Source organism: Coregonus clupeaformis, chromosome 18 (genome assembly GCF_020615455.1).
Source record: "Coregonus clupeaformis isolate EN_2021a chromosome 18, ASM2061545v1, whole genome shotgun sequence".
Classification (NCBI taxonomy): domain Eukaryota; kingdom Metazoa; phylum Chordata; class Actinopteri; order Salmoniformes; family Salmonidae; genus Coregonus; species Coregonus clupeaformis.
Window position 1 is genome coordinate 38,717,477 of NC_059209.1, and position 22,132 is coordinate 38,739,608.

A 22,132-nucleotide genomic window follows, 5' to 3' on the forward strand; every position below is an offset into this window, starting at 1 on the left:
AAAAGTAGCTGAAATCTGGTCAGTCCACCCTGGCCAGACCAAATCTGAACCAATCATAGACGTCTATGTTTCACAAATTTGGACAGCACAGTACAGTACAGTACAGTAGAGTATAGTTCAGTAGAGTAGAGTAGTGGGTTCGATCCCCGGGACCATACGTAAAAATGTATGCACACATGACTAAGTCGCTTTGGATAAAAGTGTCTGCTAAATGGCATATTATATTATTATAAAAGCATTCCTGGTGAAGCTGGTTGAGAGAATACCAAGTGTGTGCAAAGCTGTCATCAAGGCAAAGGGTGGCTATTTGAAGAATTTCAAATATAAAATATATTTTGAGTTGTTTAACACTTTTTTGGTTACTACATGATTCCATATGTGTTATTTCATAGTTTTGATGTTTTCACTATTATTCTGCAATATAAAAAATATAAAAAATCAAGACAAACCCTTGAATGATTAGGTGTATCCAAACTTTTGACTGGTAATGTATACTGTACTTTACTGTACTCTACTGAACTATACTCTACTGTACTCTACTCTACAGAACTATACTCTACTGTACTCTACTGTACTCTACTCTACTGAACTATACTCTACTGTACTCTACTCTACTGAACTATACTCTACTGTACTCTACTCTACTGAACTATACTCTACTGTACTCTACTCTACTGAACTATACTCTACTGCTCTACTCTACTGAACTATACTCTACTGTACTCTACTGAACTATACTCTACTGTACTCTACTGTACTCTACTCTACTGAACTATACTCTACTGTACTCTACTCTACTGAACTATACTCTACTGTACTCTACTCTACTGAACTATACTCTACTGTACTCTACTCTACTGAACTATACTCTACTGTACTCTACTCTACTGAACTATACTCTACTGTACTCTACTGAACTATACTCTACTGTACTCTACTGAACTATACTCTACTGTACTCTACTGTACTCTACTCTACTGAACTATACTCTACTGTACTCTACTGTACTGAACTATACTCTACTGTACTCTACTGTACTGAACTATACTCTACTGTACTCTACTCTACTGTACTATACTCTACTTTATTGTACTCTACTGTACTTTACTGTACTCTACTGTACTATACTCTACTGTACTCTACTGAACTATACTCTACTGTACTGAACTGTACTTTACTGTAATGTGCTCTACTGTACGGAATTATACTCTACTGTGCTGTACTGTGATGTCCAAACTTGTGAAACATAGACGTCTATGATTGTTTCAGATTTGGTCTTGTCCGGACCAACCAAATGTGGTCTTGTTTGGGGGGTAGAGCGTATTTCTACTTTTGTGTACCTATTCAGGATACATCACCATGAAGATAATTATATTCATATTAGTGATGCGTGGGTTGACTCATAACCCACTGTCCCCACGGTTATATCCGCAGGGTGGGCGGTTTTAGGGTCATGAAATATTGTGTGGATGAAGTGTGGGTGGGTAATGGTCGGGTTGTGTGTGTGAGGCTTGTGTGTGTGTGTGTGTGTGTGTGTGTGTTAGGCTTGTGAGGCGTGTGTGTGTGTGTGTGAGGGGGGCCTGTGTGTGAGGCGGGCCTGGTCGTGAGGTGGGCCTGTTCGTGAGGCGGGCCTGGTCGTGAGGTGGGCCTGGTCGTGAGGCGGGCCTGGTCGTGAGGCGGGCCTGGTCGTGAGGCGGGCCTGGTCGTGAGGCGGGCCTGGTCGTGAGGCGGGCCTGGTCGTGAGGCGGACCTGTGTGTGAGGCGGGCCTGGTCGTGAGGCGGGCCTGGTCGTGAGGCGGGCCTGGTCGTGAGGCGGACCTGGTCGTGAGGCGGGCCTGGTCGTGAGGCGGGCCTGGTCGTGAGGCGGGCCTGGTCGTGAGGCGGGCCTGGTCGTGAGGCGGACCTGGTCGTGAGGCGGGCCTGGTCGTGAGGCGGACCTGTGTGTGAGGCGGACCTGGTTGTGAGGCGGGCCTGGTCGTGAGGCGGGCCTGGTCGTGAGGCGGACCTGTGTGTGAGGCGGACCTGGTCGTGAGGCGGGCCTGGTCGTGAGGCGGACCTGGTCGTGAGGCGGGCCTGGTCGTGAGGCGGACCTGTGTGTTAGGCGGACCTGGTTGTGAGGCGGGCCTGGTCGTGAGGCGGGCCTGGTCGTGAGGCGGACCTGTGTGTGAGGCGGACCTGGTCGTGAGGCGGGCCTGGTCGTGAGGCGGGCGTGTGTGTGAGGCGGACCTGGTTGTGAGGCGGGCGTGTGTGTTAGGCAGGCGTGTGTGTGCGTGAGGCGGGCGTGTTTGTGTGTGAGGTGGGCGTGTTTGTGTGTGTGATGTGTTCTATTTTTAACAAGACAGACCCTCAGGTGTTCTGCTGTTGTTTGAATATCTCGTGTACACACACACTCACACTCACAAGCACACACACACAGCACATGTGGCTAATCAGCTGACTCACTGACCTGCAGGACTGTGGTTTTCTCTTTGCATATGCATATATGCTTTTATTTCTGGGAAGGAAATAAGTTGATGACAGGAGTTAAGTCTGTCATTCTAATCCTAATTCTTAATGATTATAATAATAATAATATATTGTGTATATGTGCCATTCAGAGGGTGAATGGGCAAGACAAAATATTTAAGTGTCTTTGAGTGGGGTATGGTAGACACAACTGTGGGAAGCTGTTCTGAGGGCAAAAGGGGGGAGGGGGTGCAACTCAATATTAGGAAGGTGTTCTTAATGTTTTGTATACTGAATGTTGAAACACTTTTAATTAGAGCATAAACAGGTTAGACGAGTAGAAAAGTAGTTTAGAGTTAGACTTTAATGAATAAAAGGAGTGTTGTCATTGGCTGTCTTGTGATGACACCGGTCAACTGCCACATGGGGAGAACAACTACCCTTCCTCATGCTTCGGTTCGGCTGGCACCTAGCCAAACGATTTAGCTCGCATGCTCCCTTAAAACATGGTTTCCCCAACTTTTTCACTCAGGTCCCCCTTCCAGCAATGGGGAACACCCATTGCCATTTTTGCTAAAAATGTAAGCAGATCAATGCACATCCACTAATTATGACTAACTTCTTGTAGCAGGCATTATAGACAATTAACACAGGTCTTTATAAACAATCCCTCAAGCACAAGCCCCCGTTCTAGTGAGTAGGCAGCTAATCTTCATATTTCAAGTTTATTTGTTTGCTAACAAGGTAGAACAGTTGAACTGTTATGAATACACCCTCCGGTCCGTCTCCAACTGTTTGAACAACATAGCCTGTTCACTTTGTTCAGATATTGAAGTCAAGCGGCCTACCTGGAGAAGAAGAGGCTTATTTCTCAGAATGAGAACGAGTCGCCATTTCCTTATATAAATGCATATTTCTATACTCATTGCACATTCATAAAACACAGACTAGACTAGCGAATAACTGTCTGTGGCTGAAATGCTGCTAGTGGTACGTGGTACCGCAATGCCATGCGCAACAGAGACTTAGCATTCATTTTCCACAACATGTTCACTAACCAGGTTTCCATCCAACCTTATGCGAGTAAAGTACATGTCGATAAACTTTCCAAATGTTGGCTAGACAAGGTGGGATCTTTTAGTCGTTTTAAATGAATTATGGGGGAAATGTCTGTGGAAACTCTCTTATGCGCAAATATTGCTATAATAACCATCATTTTGAAGTAAACTTGGAGTCACGCGATGACATGTTCTGTGGTCCTCCCACTACGACTCGGGAAAGCATTCAGTTTATTAGGCTACAGATGAAATAAGTTATGATGAACTTCACAGGGTGGTGAAAGTGCAAGGTGATGAGCTTGATGCTCCTTTCCAATAAATATCAAGGGTCTTATTCTGGTGACATGATGGTCGATGGCAGCCGATTGACAAATAAAAAATAATCTTGCTATTTTGTCCATAATAAGCTCATCATGTAGGCTATAGGCCTACGAACTGTAGCTGTTAGCTGTTAGCTGTTAGCTGTTAGCTAGAGCGCACGTGCCAAAACCAGAGTGGGCACACTCACTATATAACACAACCTTTTTGGTGAGAAAACCATCAGTATAGTTGAAAATGCGATGGAAACCCATTTAACTTGTCTTTTCTATTCGGTACATGTGAATTTAACCGCAAAACGTTATGTGCACTACATCATCACGCATTTTATCTGCAACAAGTCAATTTGATAGAAACATCTCTGATGGGAAAATGCGCATATTGTTTTTATTTGGATTTTATAATATTTTTAAATCTTTCGCCTATTGGATGGAAACCTAGCTATTGATACTCTCGCTCCACTAGGGCCCTCTCAGCCAGCTGGCTCCACTAGGGCCCTCTCAGCCAGCTGGCTCCACTAGGGCCCTCTCAGCCAGCTGGCTCCACTAGGGTCCTCTCAGCCAGCTGGCTCCACTAGGGCCCTCTCAGCCAGCTGGCTCCACTAGGGCCCTCTCAGCCAGCTGGCTCCACTAGTTTGGTTATAATTTGGTTGGGCCAGATTGTCTGAGTGCTGTCCTGAGGCTTTGTTGGGTTGGTAGTGGTTTGTGAACTTAGCCTCAAGACTAGCTGGATGAGGAGACTTTCCTCTGTTCATCTCTTGTCATTTCAGGGCTTTGTACTGATAGGACTGGGTATCGCTTGTTTTTAGTTGGTTATAGAATTTGATGGCTCGTGTTTGTGTATTAGTAATGGATATATTTTTTTGTTGTTTACATTTTAGTCATTTAGCAGACGCTCTTATCCAGAGCGACTTACAGTTAGTGAATGCATACATTTTTTATTTTTTCATACTGTCCCCCCGTGGAAATTGAACCCACAACCCTGGCGTTGCAAGCACCATGCTCTACCAACTGAGCTACACGGGACCCTACGTGTAGCCTTATTCTGCGCTGCATGTTTTATTTGGAGCTTTTCTCTGTACGCTAAGAATGCTTTTGCAGAATTCTGCATTCAGGATTTCAGTTGATTGTTTGTCCCATTTTTTTTAAATATCTTTATTAGTTTGCGGACCCCACACTTCACTTCCATATAGGGCAATTGGTTCAATTGTAGATTTGAATATTTTGAGCCAGGTTCTAATTGGTATGTTAATTTGAATTAGTTTTTTGATAGCGTAAAAAGCCCTTCTTGCTTTCTCTTTTAGTTCATTGACGGCCAAACATAAATTACCTGTGGAGCTTATTTTTAAGCCCAGATATAAATAAACCTTAGAACACACTATCTTTTGTTCCTACTGTGAAATTGTGTTTTAAGTCTTGGGATTTTGATCTTTTTTTTGGAAAATCATGTTTTTTGTCTTCTTGAAGTTTACTGTCAGGGACCATGTCTGACAGAACTGATGTAGGATATTTAGATTATGTTGTAGACCCACTTTTGTGGGTGACAAGAGAACTAGATTGTCTGCATACAGCAGGAATTTAACTTCCGTCTCTCGCTCTCTTTCTGTCTCTGTGTCTCTCTCTCTCCTTGATCCATCAGTGGGGAGGGGGTGTCTGTTCTGTGGGGAGGAGAAGACAGTGCAGCATCAGTTTTTTTCTTGTTCCAGGCTGGTAGGGTTGGTAGGGTTTTCTGTCCTGGATGGTTGGTGTACTGGGTTGGGGCTAACTGTGGACCTGTATGTTGGAGGGCTTAGGTACAGTGTAGCAAATAGGCTTAGGGACTGTTTAGTAAATTACTAGTTGGGGCAGGCAAAAATGGCGGTGTGAAAGACCAGGTAACATGAGTTTCAGGGGGCGGGGTGTACGGATCCCAGAGCTGTGCCGTCGGAGCTGGTGCGGGCTCGGCTCACACTGGAGCATATGGGGGGCTGGTGAACCGTCTAGAGGACTTTGTAGCGGTGTGGGGCGTCAGGGGGGTTCTATGTACAGTGGACGAGGAGGGGGGCTTGGTTCTAACTTTATAGGTTCGTTAAAATGAAGTAAAGTTTGTGCTTTTAATGATGTAACTACAGGGCTCGACATTTAACACTTGTCCTCTTGTCCGGGACAAGTTTTTATTTTTTTTATTGTTGGACAAGAAGTCTATAGATTTAAGTTGTCTGAATAGACAAGTTTAAAAAAAAAAATCACACCACAATATCAAACAATTACTCAGATCAGATCTGGATCCGAGAGACCAACATTGGAATAATTTTCAAAGCCTACATGTCAAAGTGTAGGTGATATTCATATTGTCTACAGACTCCTGTCCAAACCCATGCTGACATGAGGGAGGCCCCAGAAAATGGAGCCAAACTTTAATGACACTTTTAATGACATAAATATAGGCTAAACGCCAGTCATGTTTTACAAATATAATGAAGGATGATGAATGTTAATGTCTAAAGGCTTGATTCTGTCGACATACTCGAGGCACGGTTCGTTCGGATCAAATGGCCACAAGACCGGAGAGTGAAGGACAGTGCCTGTTGCGCACCGCACATCACCCACCTTGAATCTGAGCAGAGGCGGTCAGAATTGTTTTACTATTTAGGCCTAACCATAAACGTAATTGTTTAAAACCTAGATGTTTTATGACATTTTATGAAGCATGTCTTACCTTGTTTCAAAGTAGCCTAGCCAAAATAGAACTGTAGAAATGTTGAGGGAATTATTTTATAAAGACTTAAAATGCCATTGAAACCAGCATTTTTCTCATGTTCTATTTGTTTTCAAAATCAACGTTCTTTTATTGTCCAGCAGCCAAAGGAATAACCCTATTCATAATAGTAACACATGATAGTTGATGCATCTTTAGATCTCCCCTTTCTTAGTTTCTAAGGTAATTTTCATCTCTAACATGAAACCACTCGCGCGTGCGGTGTGCTTTTCAGAACAGTGTTTTCCTGCTAATTTCATTTTGGAACATTCGCAGTAGCCTACAGCCATGTGGGCATTGTTGAGCTTATAATATGAAGAAATCAAACGTTATCAACATTTTAAGCTCATCTGTTGCATCAGCCTCATTGCTTTAAAAAATATATATGTGATGTGGTTGTATGAATTTCGGATCTCCCGTCCTAGAGTCTGTTTTGAATCGTACAAATATTTTTTTGCGTCCCAGGGATGACATCTTATATTTTGAGACAGGTTTGAATATGCAAAGAAGCCAATGGGCAGAGTGTAGCCTACATTTTTGTCTGACTCTCCATAGTAAAGCATTTTATTTTGTAAATTGATTCCTTGCAGGAGACTCATACTCAGTCTCCTGAGTGGCGCAGTGGTCTAAGGCACTGCATCGCAGTGCTAACTGTGCCACTAGATCCTGGTTCGAATCCAGGCTCTGTCGCAGCCGGCCGCGACCGGGAGACTCATGGGCGGCGCACAATTGGCCCAGCGTCGTCCAGGGTAGGGGAGGGAATGGCCGGCAGGGATGTAGCTCAGTTGATAGAGCATGGCGTTTGCAACGCCAGGGTTGTGGGTTCGATTCCCACGGGGGGCCAGTATAAAAAAAAATATATATATATATATATATGTATTCACTAACTGTAAGTCGCTCTGGATAAGAGCGTCTGCTAAAATGACTAAAATAAAATAAAAAATAAAAATAAAAATAATGTAGAAATGGTGTCCAAAGGACAAGTAGCAAAAAAAGTGAATATCAAGCCCTAAACTATTGGGCCAATAAAGGTATTTTTAAATCTCTGTCTCTCTCTCTCTCTCTCTCGCTCTCAATTCAATTTCAATTCAAAGGGCTTTATTGGCATGGGAAACATATGTTAACATTGCCAAAGCAAGTGAAATAGATAATAAACAAAAGTGAAATAAACAATAAAAAATTAACAGTAAACATTACACTCACAAAAGTTCCAAAGGAATAGAGATATTTCAAATGCCATATTATGGCTATATACGGTGTTGTAACGATGTGCAAATGGTTAAAGTACAAAAGGGGTAATAAATAAACATAAATATGTATTGTATTTTCAATGGTGTTTGTTCTTCACTGGTTGCCCTTTTCTTGTGGCAACAGGTCACAAATCTTGCAGCTGTGGCAAACTATGGGAGTTTATCAAAATGTGATTTGTTTTCGAATTCTGTGTGGGTCTGTGTAATCTGTGGGAAATACAGTGGGGAGAACAAGTATTTGATACACTGCCGATTTTGCAGGTTTTCCTACTTACAAAGCATGTAGAGGTCTGTAATCTTTATCATAGGTACACTTCAACTGTGAGAGACGGAATCTAAAACAAAGATCCAGAAAATCACATTGTATGATTTTTAAGTAATTAATTTGCATTTTATTGCATGACATAAGTATTTGATACATCAGAAAAGCAGAACTTAATCTTTGGTACAGAAACCTTTGTTTGCAATTACAGAGATCTTACGTTTCCTGTAGGTCTTGACCAGGTTTGCATACACTGCAGCAGGGATTTTGGCCCACTCCTCCATACAGACCTTCTCCAGATCCTTCAGGTTTCGGGGCTGTCGCTGGGCAATACGGACTTTCAGCTCCCTCCAAAGATTTTCTATTGGGTTCAGGTCTGGAGACTGGCTAGGCCACTCCAGGACCTTGAGATGCTTCTTACGGAGCCACTCCTTAGTTGCCCTGGCTGTGTGTTTTGGAGTCGTTGTCATGCTGGAAGACCCAGCCACGACTCCATCTTCAATGCTCTTACTGAGGGAAGGAGGTTGTTGGCCAAGATCTCGCGATACATGGCCCCATCCATCCTCCCCTCAATACGGTGCAGTCGTCCTGTCCCCTTTGCAGAAAAGCATCCCCAAATAATGATGTTTTCACCTCCATGCTTCACAGTTGGGATGGTGTTCTTGGGGTTGTACTCATCCTTCTTCTTCCTCCAAACACGGCGAGTGGAGTTTAGACCAAAAAGCCCTATTTTTGTCTCATCAGACCACATGACCTTCTCCCATTCCTCCTCTGGATCATCCAGATGGTCATTGGCAAACTTCAGACGGGCCTGGACATGCGCTGGCTTGAGCAGGAGGACCTTGCGTGCGCTGCAGGATTTTAATCCATGACTGCGTAGTGTGTTACTAATGGTTTTCTTTGAGACTGTGGTCCCAGCTCTCTTCAGGTCATTGACCAGGTCCTGCCGTGTAGTTCTGGGCTGATCACTCACCTTCCTCATGATCATTGATGCCCCACGAGGTGAGATCTTGCATGGAGCCCCAGACCGAAGGTGATTGACCATCATCTTGAACTTCTTCCATTTTCTAATAATTGCGCCAACAGTTGTTGCCTTCTCACCAAGCTGCTTGCCTATTGTCCTGTAGCCCATCCCAGCCTTGTGCAGGTCTACAATTTTAACCCTGATGTCCATACACAGCTCTCTGGTCTTGGCCATTGTGGAGAGGTTGGAGTCTGTTTGATTGAGTGTGTGGACAGGTGTCTTTTATACAGGTAACGTGTTCAAACAGGTGCAGTTAATACAGGTAATGAGTGGAGAACAGGAGGGCATCTTAAAGAAAACTAACAGGTCTGTGAGAGCCGGAATTCTTACTGGTCGGTAGGTGATCAAATACTTATGTCATGCAATAAAATGCAAATTAATTACTTAAAAATCATACAATGTGATTTTCTGGATTTTTGTTTTAGATTCCGTCTCTCACAGTTGAAGTGTACCTATGATAAAAAATTACAGACCTCTACATGCTTTGTAAGTAGGAAAACCTGCAAAATCGGCAGTGTATCAAATACTTGTTCTCCCCACTGTATGTGTCTCTAATATGGTCATACATTTGACAGGAGGTTAGGAAGTGCAGCTCAGTTTCCACCTCATTTTGTGGGCAGTATGCACATAGCCTGTCTTCTCTTGAGAGCCAGGTCTGCCTACGGCAGCCTCTCTCAATAGCAAGGCTTTGCTCACTGAGTCTGTACATAGTCAAAGCTTTCCTTAAGTTTGGGTCAGTCACAGTGGTCAGGTATTCTTCCACTGTGTACTCTCTTTAGGGCCAAATAGCATTCTAGTTTGCTCAGTTTTTTTGTTAATTCTTTCCAATGTGTCAAGTAGTTATCTTTTTGTTTTCTCATGATTTGGTTGGGTCTAATTGTGTTGCCGTCCTGGGGCTCTATTTGTGTTTGTGAACAGAGCCCCAGGTTCGTCTCTCTGTAGGTGAGGGCTTTGTTATGGAAGGTTTGGGAATTGCATCCTTTTAGGTGGTTGTAGAATTGAACAGCTCTTTTCTAGATTTGGATAATTTGGATAATTCTGGTCTACATGGATTATTTGGTGTTATACGTTGTTAACACACGATATTTTTGCAGAATTCTGGCATCTGGACCTTTTTTTGGAACACCATTATTTTTGTCTTACTGAGATTTACTGTCAGGGCCCAGGTCCGACAGAATCTGTGCAGAAGATCTAGGTGCTGCTGTAGGCCCTCCTTGGTTGGGGACAGAACCACCAGATCATCAGCAAGCAGTAGACATTTGACTTCTCTTGCTCTCTGTCTCTCTAACACTTCCCGTCTTGTCACCAGAGTGCTGACAGTGCAGTCACAATCCAGTCACATCCTCTCTCTCTGTGTGTGTGTGTGTGTGTGTGTGTGTGTGTGTGTGCACGTGTGAGTGTCAACACTTTAGATTGACTGATATCATTAGATTACCAGTGTCAAGAAGCCGCAGCAACATGACTTGTCGTCTCTTGCACTTCCTCAGTTGTCATTTTAGTCTGCTTCAAGTAGAATAGAAGGAACAGAATAGCGTTGTAGCGAGGTGTACCCTAGATATTCTTCCAGAACTGTAATGAAGTGACCAGGACCTGAGGGTAGGCTGCTGGGCCTGGAAAAGCAGGTTGGAACAGTTGAACTGTTGAACTGACCTCCTACCTAGTTTGGAAATAGGCAGACAGGTCTCCTATTAACTTAACACTACAGGAGTAGGCTAACCTAATGTCCATGCTGACCCAAGCCTCCCAGGCAGATGACTACAGAAGTGTGTGTGTGTGTGTGGTGTGTGTGCGCGTTTGTGCATGTGAACTTGTGCGTGTGTGTGAGAGAGACGGAGTGTGTGTGTGGTTGTGTGTGTATGTTTTTGTGAGAGACTAAATAAGTTGGTGCGGTATAGCCAAATTTAGGCCTGTGTCTGTCTTTTGTATTCTGTGTTGTGTGTTTCCATGCTAAATCACGTACTCCCTGGTCCTTTGTCAGTGATGACACTGGTAAACAGTCATTATCTATTTGAGAGAAGTTTCAAGATGGCTGACGAGGGGGTGATGATAATGATGATGATGTGTATTAGACTGTATTAGATGTTGTGTTGGAAATACTGCCCTAGAATTCACTTTTTGGTCCTCCAGCCACTGTGGCACTCATATTTTTTACCAGCCTAAAATATTTTGTTTCGCTATAATTACACCAACAAAACACAAGAAATGAGCATGCTTTGTAATGTTTCTTAAACAATAAATGTATTACCAGTAAGAAGTAATGTGGTATATTTAACTTCATTTCATTTTTGTGACCTGAGTCATTAAACCAAATTATCAGACGCAAAAAATGTTTACCTGCCCCTTTAAGGGCGGGAGGTTCCCGTGGTAACGTGACTCAGTCATGTTTGTGTCTGTGAGATTGAGAGTCTGACTAGTACCAGTGTTGTCTTCTCTTCCCTAGCAGTTGAAACTCAAGCAGTGAAAAACAACCTAGCTTGTGAACAAAACAAGGTAAATAGCCATAGAAACACAAGGACAAAGTCTCACTTCAGTAGTCGTTCGTTTCAAGTAAATTAGACCAACTTTTATGTCTGTGCCCAGCGATTCTAAAAATGAATCTTGAACTCAGCTCTTCACGTGTGCACAGCTCCCAGCCTGGCAGTGTTGCAGCTCGAGGTGGGATAGGGTATATAGGATTCATAGTTCTTTGACTTTGTGCGATTTAATTTATTTAATTTATCAGCTGTTAATTTACTATGAAACAAAACGGCAGAAATACTTAGAAAACAGCTGCTTCAGCATTTATTTTACTATAAATGTGATCATACTTGACTATTTTTATTCACAAATGCGAGTGAAATGCTCACACTGTGGAGCCCTACCACCAGCCAACGTGGCTGGTGAAATAGACATCTTACCCGCCAATGCCAGAATCTACCCGCAGGTGGCAGGTGTTACAGTGAGGGAAAAAAGTATTTGATCCCCTGCTGATTTTGTACGTTTGCCCACTGACAAAGACATGATCAGTCTATAATTTTAATGGTAGGTTTATTTGAACAGTGAGAGACAGAATAACAACAAAAAAATGCAGAAAAATGCAAATGCAAATCAATTTATAACATTTTTGACATGCGTTTTTCTGGATGTTTTTGTTGTTATTCTGTCTCTCACTGTTCAAATAAACCTACCATTAAAATTATAGACTGATCATTTATTTGTCAGTGGGCAAACATACAAAATCAGCAGGGGATCAAATACTTTTTTCCCTGACTGTAGTTTTAGACCCTGCTGGTTTGTCATAATCCCTCTCAATTTCCTGAGACATCTCAACATCCTCCCAACTCCTCACCAGACACTTGTGACTTTGGCTGACCGACTCGCTGACTGACTGCCGACTGACTGGCTGACTGGCTGGCTGGCTGACTGCCGACTGACTGGCTGGCTGGCTGACTGACTGACTGACTGACTGACTGCCGACTGACTGGCTGGCTGGCTGACTGACTGACTGACTGACTGACTGCCGACTGACTGGCTGACTGACTGACTGACTAGCTGGCTGGCTGACTGACTGGCCGACTGACTGGTTGGTTGGCTGGCTGGCTGACTGGCTGGCTGACTAACTGGCCGACTGACTGGCTGGCTGGCTGACTGGCTGACTGCCGACTGACTGGCTGGCTGGCTGGCTGGCTGACTGACTGACTGACTGACTGCCGACTGACTGGCTGACTGACTGACTGACTGACTGACTGACTGACTAGCTGGCTGGCTGACTGACTGGCCGACTGACTGGTTGGCTGGCTGGCTGACCGACTCGCTGACTGACTGCCGACTGACTGGCTGACTGGCTGGCTGGCTGACTGCCGACTGACTGGCTGGCTGGCTGACTGACTGACTGCCGACTGACTGGCTGACTGACTGACTGACTGACTGACTAGCTGGCTGGCTGACTGACTGGCCGACTGACTGGTTGGCTGGCTGGCTGACTGGCTGGCTGACTGACTGGCCGACTGACTGGCTGGCTGGCTGACTGGCTGGCTGACTAACTGGCCGACTGACTGGCTGGCTGGCTGACTGCCGACTGACTGGCTGGCTGGCTGACTGACTGACTGACTGCCGACTGACTGGCTGGCTGACTGCCGGCTGGCTGGCTGGCTGGCTGACTGGCTGGCTGGCTGGCTGGCTGGCTGACTATTGTGCCCCACATTTTTTATTATATGTTGTTGTAATATGTGAATATGTTTATTGCACAGTTATGATAATGACATAACTGTAGACTAGCCTATGTCATAAACAGTCATGTCAGCTGATGTCAGTTCTGACTTGTCAGTTGACACAAACTGTTGTTTACTGTAGCTCAACCAATAACTGCTAGCCCACTGTTAGCCCTTTAGCTCAGCCAGATAACAGTTTGTGTCATGACTGTTTTAATCCTAGGATGCATAGTAAACATGACACCCCAAGAATGCATATGCTGGGTCAAAATGACCCGATAATGTAATACCTGTGTTTTATTTATATGGGTCTAAAATAAATATCTCTGGCCGGAATGCCAAGCGTCACGTCTGGAGGAAACCTGCTCATCCACTGTGACGCAGCCGCTGGAGATGAACCTTCCTCTACAGTTTGCTAGGAAAAGGTCCCACACATACCGGAAGGCTGCCAGGTGGACCTATGCCTCTCTGAACACTCTGGTCCTCTTGTCATCAAGCCTCCGGTAGCAACGAATATCCTCATATCTTCCGACCGACATGGTGGCCTTATACATTGGATTCTGCAGTGGATCCAAAAATAGCTCCCATCTACAGATGGGGATGTTCACTCCAGTAAGACCCCGTTTTTTCTCAGTCTGTTTGACTGGTTTTCACTCTCCTCCCCATCTGTAGAATCCTCTAGGACAGCTGGACTACCAGGTGCATCCACAACTCCAACTTGACCCACAGGCACATAGTCTGTGTCATCTGAATTGGATACCTCAGATTCTGAGTCAGAGGCACCAATGGCTTCCTCATCCGGCATCTGTAAAACTATTTTGGTTGTACATTCTTATGGGCCTCCTTATGAAACTCCTTTTACTCAATGAGTTAAAAAGGAGAAATGAAAACAGTAATTAATGAACATTAAAGACAAGATATTTTATAAATACATTGATTTTATTGTTGTAGCAAAAAGAAAGGTCAGTTTGAGAGTGCAATGCAGTGAATTCCATAGGAAATACATACAGGTCATGTTTGACCCATATATGAAGACTTGGGGTAGTGATGCAAAAACTATTTTTGCTTAAAAAATAAGAAAGAAAAAAAAAAACTAGGATGTTGGAACATTAAAGACACATTATTTAAGGAATTCCTGGAATATTAGATTACTTTTTTTTTGGGGGGGATCAATACAGCAAAAAAAACATTAGGCCGGTCATTTTGACCCAGCATATGCATCCTAGTATTAAGACCATTGTCCATAAGCAGTTGTCATTATTGATTATTATCTGATGTGTCACTGGTATGACAGTTATGTAGGCTAAGTCTTATGACACAGCTCTGTAGGGGTTCATTTCCCCTTAAGCAGAATAAGTGACAGAATTACAGAAGTGTCTGTGCCTTCACGGTCACTGTCCTCCTTAACTTCCCATTCTATGTTCTCCTTTTCATTGAACATGTTCCTGATTTCACTTGTGCGTTCTCCTTTTTCACCTCTCTGATTCGAAGAAGACCCTTTGACTCATTTATTTCATTTAATTGAGTCATTTTTCAGGGTTTTCTGCTTGTCTGTTAGTCTATTTCTCTTGAACAAGGTGTTCTCTATCAGGTTGGAATTGCTCTGGATAAGACTGAAATGTAAATCTACAATCTCAGCATTCACTTTTCCGCTGCCTCAAGCCCTGTGTGTCTGTCATTACTGTGCTTGTGTGTCCACAGCAGCCTGCAGCTTTCACACTCAATCCGTGAGTACGGCGCTCCATCCCTGCAACCTCATTAATAATACTGTACAGTATGTTTCCAGTTTTAGCCAACTATGCATTTTTTATAGTCCCTTTGATGGAGCACTGGCAACAATATTTGGACGTTGGAAAATGTGTCAAGGTGAAGAGTATTGTTGCCTGACCGTGTGTGTGTGTGTCTGTGCGTTCATGTGTGTTTGTTCGTTGTTGTCTGCGTTAGGGTGTGTCTGTGTTTGTTGTACAATAACAGATTGACTGTGGCTAAAGTCCAGCTACAGACAGTTTGGCGGTTGTTTTTAATGCAGTCACACAGGCCCTTGAGCAAGAACTTCAACTCAAATTGGCAATATTAGATGATTAGATATGAGTTATTAAACTCAGAATATTTATGAAACTTGGAGGTATAAAATACTTGTTCAAGTGCAAAAGTAATGTGTTAATATTTGAACCCATAAATGAACCAGTCTCTTTCTCTCTCTCTCACCAGGTAAGTCCCACCTGGCTATCGTTCAGAAGGTGAATAATGAAGGCGAGGGGGATCCGTTCTACGAGGTGCTGGGATTGGTTACCTTGGAAGACGTCATCGAGGAGATCATCAAATCAGAGATCCTGGATGAGTCTGACCTTTACAGTGAGTCTACTGGGTTATAACATGTTTATTACAACATATATGTTCATAGAATGAGCCTATAACTCATTTATTAGCCTGTATAGATATCTATTAGATACCCTTAGAATGCAAAGCTGAGGACGTGCATGCTCATCGTGCATGTGTCTATTTTCTAAGGATAAAACTAAGAACATTAACAACTTCATAGTTAAGAACACTATAACGATATGGAAGAAAATGAAACGTATTCTACAAGAACCAGAATCACTCCCTAAAAACACAACATTATGGAACAATCTTTGTATAGCTTTTCAGAATTAATCGATAAATTGGCCCACATTGAAAACTAAAGGCATAGAAACCGTAAATGACTTGGTAATAGGAAATACATTTATTTCCATGACAGCTTTAAAAAGCAATTTTGGGTTGACCAATGTAGATATTTTCAAATACATCCAACTTAAAAGTTTATATCACAACTTTGATTTGAAATCGTTTGGACATCAGAGCAGTCTTGACAGAGTCAGAAAAGGATACTCATATGATTGATAAGATATACAAAACCTTGCAGAGAGCCTGTCCAACTGACAATCTCTTAGAAAAAAATATAAACTATTGGAACCAAGATTTAAAAATAACTGACATTGGCACAAGATGGAGGGAATGTTGGAACATAACGAACGAGATTACAGTGAACGAAAATGTACGCAATTCACAAATTCTACAGCACAACGGCAGAGTCATGTCTGAAGTGCAAAACTACTAATGACTCAATAATTCAAGCCTTCTGGGAATGTTTCAAAATTAAAAAGTTATGGGCGGAGTTGGAAAGATGGATGTCAGAGGTATTGCAATGTAAATTTACTTTTCAGTGAGACACCCGATGGGTTGGACAATACTCTTCTCATCAATTATCTTTAAAAAAAACGTATACTCAAACTGAAATTCAGCCAATCCTCCCCACGCAATGGAAAGGTCAAATGCTTTATTATCAAACATTTTAAAGAGCGTGGACAATGGAGAAAAACAAAATGGTGCAGTTTGAGGCCATGTGGCAGCAAGGGATTAGGGCGCTGGAGATGAGGGGTGGGGGCTAGTGGGTCTGGGCAGGTGGGATGTAGTGACATTTGAATGAAGTCGTTTTTGTATGTGTATGTTTTGTATTGTTTATAAAATATCAAATCAAATCAAATTTTTCAAAATCCGCTGTGTGACACAAATTTAACAATATTAATCCACTCGGGATAAACTGTTTTCTGAGATTGGGATCCTCAGTCAGATGCTTATCAGAGGTCCCTCCCCTCTGACCTTCTCCTCCAATGGGTTTTGAGAAGGAGGAGAAGAGAGAGGATTCGAGGAACCAAGGAAATGCAATTGAGATTCTGCCCTAATCGCTGACCTGTCCTTTGTGTTCTGTCCTTTGTGTTCTCTCTCACCAAGCTGACAACAGCAGAAACAGGAAGAAGGTGGCACCCAATAAGAACAAACGAGATTTCTCTGCCTTCAAACAGAGTGAGAGCGAATCCAAAGTCAAGATCTCCCCTCAGCTGCTATTGGCTGCTCACCGCTTCCTGGCAACAGGTTAGACCTCCAAACCACACAATGCGACCCCACACACTGTCACACACTACCTAACCACGATATGGTACAATACAGTGCATTCGGAAAGTATTCAGTCCCCTTGACCTTTTCCCCATTTTGTTACTCTACAGCCTTATTTTAAAATCAATCTACACACAATACCCCATAATGACAAAGCGGAAACAGGTTATTAGAAATGTTTGCAAATGTATTAAAAATAAAAAACAGAAATACCTTATTTACATAAGTATTCAGACCCTTTGCTTTGAGACTGGAAATTGAGCTCAGGTGCATCCTGTTTCCATTGAGATGTTTCTACAACTTGATTGGAGTCCACCTGTGGTAAATTCAATTGATTGGACATGATTTGGAAAGGCACACACCTGTCTATGTAAGGTCCCACAGTTAACAGTGCATGTCAGAACAAAAAACAAGCCATGAGGTCGAAGGAATTGTCCGTAGACCTCCGAGACAGCATTGTGTCGAGGCACAGATCTGGGGAAAGGTACCAAAAAATGTCTGCAGCATTGAAGGTCCACAAGAACACAGTGGCTTCCATCATTCTTAAATGGAAGAAGTTTGGAACCACCAAGACTTTTCCTATAGCTGGCCGCCTGGCCAAGCTGAGCAATCTGGGGAGAAGGGCCTTGGTCAGGCAGAGCTCCAGAGTTCCTCTGTGGAGATGGGAGAACCTTCCAGAAGGACAACCATATCTGCAGCGCTCCACCAATCAGGCCTTTATGGTAGAGTGGCCAGACGGAAGCCACTTCTCAGTAAAAGGCACATGACAGCCCGCTTGGAGTTTGCCAAAAGGCACCTAAATTCTCTCAGACCATGAGAAACAAGATTCTCTGGTCTGATGAAACCAAGATTGAACTCTTTGGCCTGAATGCCAAGCGTCATGTCTTAAGGAAACCTGGCACCATCCCTACGGTGAAGCATGGTGGTGGCAGCATCATGCTGTGGGGATGTTTTTCAGCGGCAGGGACTGGGAGACTAGTCAGGATTGAGGGAAAGATGAACGGAGCAAAGTACTGAGATCCTTGATGAAAACCTGTTCCAGAGCGTTCAGGACCTCCGACTGGGGCGAAGGTTCACCTTCCAACAGGACAATGACCCTAAGCACACAGCCAAGACAGCGCAGTAGTGGCTTTGGGACAAGTCTCTGAATATCCTTCAGTGGCCCAGCCAGAGCCCGGACTTGAACCCGATCAAACATCTCTGGAGAGACCTGAAAATAGCTGTGCAGCGACGCTCCCCATCCAACCTGACAGAGCTTGAGAGGATCTGTAAAGAAGAATGGGAGAAACTCCCCAAATACAGGTGTGCCAAGCTGATGGCGTCATACCCAAGAAGACTTGAGGCTGTAATCGCTGCCAAAGGTGCTTCAACAAAGTACTTAGTAAAGGGCCTGAATTCTTATGTAAATGTGACGTTTCCGTTGTTTATTTTTAAAACATTTGCCAAAATTCCTAAGGCTGTAATGTAACAAAATGTGGAAAAAGTCAAGGGGTCTGAATACTTTCCCAATACACTGTATGTCTAGCTCAGTTGGTAAAAGCGTGTCGCGACTCGCTAAGAATGCCAATGTTGTGTGTTTGCTCAATTCCCTCAGTGATTGCTTATTCATAGTAAAAATGAATGTAACAATGGTTGAATGTAATTACATAAATGATTAACTTGTGTTGCCAGCACCACTAGTCATGTGGTCTGTTGCAGCATGCTTAGAGCCAGAGCCAGAATGACGTTGCTGTTCCCTCTGCTCTCTCTAAAACAACAGAGATTGCAGTTACAGCAGGCCTCTCTCTGTCTGTCTCTACCCCCCCCTCTCTCTGTCTGTCTCTACCTCCTCTCTCTCTGTCTGTCTCTATCCCCCCCTCTCTCTGTCTCTACCCCCCCTCTCTGTCTGTCTCTATCCCCCCTCTCTCTCTGTCTGTCTCTATCCCCCCCTCTCTGTCTGTCTCTACCCCCCTCTCTGTCTGTCTCTACCCCCTCTCTCTCTGTCTGTCTCTACCCCCCTCTCTGTCTGTCTCTATCCCCCTCTCTGTCTGTCTCTACCCCCCCCTCTCTGTCTGTCTCTACCCCCTCTCTCTGTCTCTACCCCCCCTCTCTGTCTGTCTCTATCCCCCTCTCTCTCTGTCTGTCTCTACCCCCCTCTCTGTCTGTCTCTCCCCCCCTCTGTCTGTCTCTACCCTCCTCTCTGTCTGTCTCTATCCCCCCTCTCTCTCTGTCTGTCTCTACCCCCCCTCTCTGTCTGTCTCTACCCCCCTCTCTGTCTGTCTCTATCCCCCTCTCTCTCTGTCTGTCTCTATCCCCCCTCTCTGTCTGTCTCTACCCCCCTCTCTGTCTGTCTCTATCCCCCCTCTCTCTCTGTCTGTCTCTACCCCCCTCTCTCTCTGTCTGTCTCTACCCCCCTCTCTCTGTCTGTCTCTACCCCCCTCTCTCTGTCTGTCTCTACCCCCTCTCTCTCTGTCTGTCTCTATCCCCCCTCTCTCTCTGTCTGTCTCTATCCCCCCTCTCTCTCTGTCTGTCTCTCCCCCCCTCTCTGTCTGTCTCTACCCCCCCTCTCTGTCTGTCTCTATCCCCCCTCTCTCTCTGTCTGTCTCTACCCCCCTCTCTCTGTCTGTCTCTACCCCCCCTCTCTCTCTGTCTGTCTCTACCCCCCTCTCTCTGTCTGTCTCTACCCCCTCTCTCTGTCTGTCTCTACCCCCTCTCTCTCTGTCTGTCTCTATCCCCCTCTCTGTCTGTCTCTACCCCCTCTCTCTGTCTGTCTCTACCCCCTCTCTGTCTGTCTCTACCCCCTCTCTCTCTGTCTGTCTCTATCCCCCTCTCTGTCTGTCTCTACCCCCTCTCTCTGTCTGTCTCTACCCCCTCCTCTCTGTCTGTCTCTACCCCCTCTCTCTGTCTGTCTCTACCCCCTCTCTCTGTCTGTCTCTCCCCCCCTCTCTGTCTGTCTCTACCCCCTCTGTCTGTCTCTATCCCCCCCCTCTCCCGGACTCCCCATCACTCTATGTCTCTGCGAATGCCTGATATTTTGTTGATGATGTCATCTTCATTGGAGACGAGCAGTGTATTGTTGGGTGCCAGTCTGTTTCTGCTCTGTTTAACTCATTGTCACTCCAAACATGACAATAAGTGACAAGGAGTTGGCATAAGAACACAAACGGATCTGGGACCAGGCTATATTGTTGGACAACTTTAACATCCTTTAGTTCTGACTAATTATAATTTGTGTCTCTCTCCAGAGGTGACGTTATTCAGCCCGTCCCAGATATCGGACAAGGTTCTGTTGAGGATTCTGAGACACCCAGACGTCATCCAGGAGATTAAGTTCAACGACAGTGACAAACGCTGTCCTCAACACTTTGTCTACCAAAGAGGGAAGGCTGTCGACTACTTCATACTCATACTGCAGGTAGGCTACACACACACACACACACACACACACACACACACACTCTGTCTTTCTGTCTGTCTCTCTTTCTGTGAATCAGTCAGTGGTTGATTCAAAGAGTCACCATCGTGACATTCCCACATGAAAGGTTCCTCCTTAGTTTTTTATATAAGTCATCACTTCCTCTCTTCATACTGGCCTGGATTAGACCCGAGCAACTCTCTAACATCTCAGTGTTTCTCAGTGTTGAACGCAGCTATGTCCTGCTACTCGTAACCGATGGCAACTCCCTGCCCTGCCTCGACAGTGGGGTCGCAAAAGGGTCCGCAAAGCGTTTTCTTATTTAAACAGGCACTGGGTTGATGGAGGGAGGCTCTATGTCAATCAACCACACAGCCAGATGAACCATCCTGTTTAAGGACTGTTGTGAAAGCCGCCACTGGCCTCACGCAAGGCCCTCACACCTACACTCTCTCCAACATATTGCTCTCCGGAAGCAGAGTAGAGGAGACGAGGAGGCCACTTTAGACTATTGAGAGGAGACGAGGAGGCCACTTTAGACTATTGAGAGGAGACGAGGAGGCCACTTTAGACTATTGAGAGGAGACGAGGAGGCCACTTTAGACTATGGAGATGAGACGAGGAGGCCACTTTAGACTATGGAGTTGAGACGAGGAGGCCACTTTAGACTATGGAGTTGAGACGAGGAGGCCACTTTAGACTATTGAGATGAGACGAGGAGGCCACTTTAGACTATTGAGATGAGACGAGGAGGCCACTTTAGACTATTGAGAGGAGACGAGGAGGCCACTTTAGACTATTGAGAGGAGACGAGGAGGCCACTTTAGACTATTGAGAGGAGACGAGGAGGCCACTTTAGACTATGGAGATGCAGGGCGTATATACAGGGGTTGGGCTGGGGGTATATACAGGGGTTGGGCTGGGGGGTATATACAGGGGGTTGGGCTGGGGGGTATATACAGGGGTTGGGCTGGGCGTATATACAGGGGTTGGGCTGGGGGGTATATACAGGGGTTGGGCTGGGGGGTATATACAGGGGTGGGGCAGGGGGTAGATACAGGGGTTGGGCTGGGGGGTATATACAGGGGTTGGGCAGGGGGTAGATACAGGGGGTTGGGCAGGGGGGTAGATACAGGGGGTTGGGCTGGGGGTATATACAGGGGGTTGGGCTGGGGGGTATATACAGGGGTTGGGCTGGGGGTATATACAGGGGTTGGGCTGGGGGTATATACAGGGGTTGGGCTGGGGGTATATACAGGGGTTGGGCTGGGGGTATATACAGGGGTTGGGCTGGGGGTATATACAGGGGGTTGGGCTGGGGGTATATACAGGGGTTGGGCTGGGGGGTATATACAGGGGGTTGGGCTGGGGGGTATATACAGGGGTTGGGCTGGGGGGTATATACAGGGGTTGGGCTGGGGGTATATACAGGGGGTTGGGCTGGGGGGTATATACAGGGGTTGGGCAGAGGGGTATATACAGGGGGTTGGGCTGGGGGGGTATATACAGGGGTTGGGCT

The 22,132-nt window shown here is 44.9% G+C and overlaps 1 protein-coding gene across 2 annotated transcripts in view; it reads left to right on the forward strand.

Annotated features, from left to right (window-relative positions):
• The window catches only part of LOC121530714 (metal transporter CNNM4), a 56,747-nt gene that overhangs the window by 19,027 nt on the left and 15,588 nt on the right, over positions 1-22,132 (forward strand). For both annotated transcript variants that reach the window (XM_041835888.2, XM_041835891.2), the window contains exons 2-4: positions 15,495-15,638; positions 17,058-17,198; positions 20,444-20,613. In XM_041835888.2, coding sequence (XP_041691822.1) covers positions 15,495-15,638; positions 17,058-17,198; positions 20,444-20,613 — 455 coding nt within the window. The remainder of the gene's footprint in view (positions 1-15,494; positions 15,639-17,057; positions 17,199-20,443; positions 20,614-22,132) is intronic.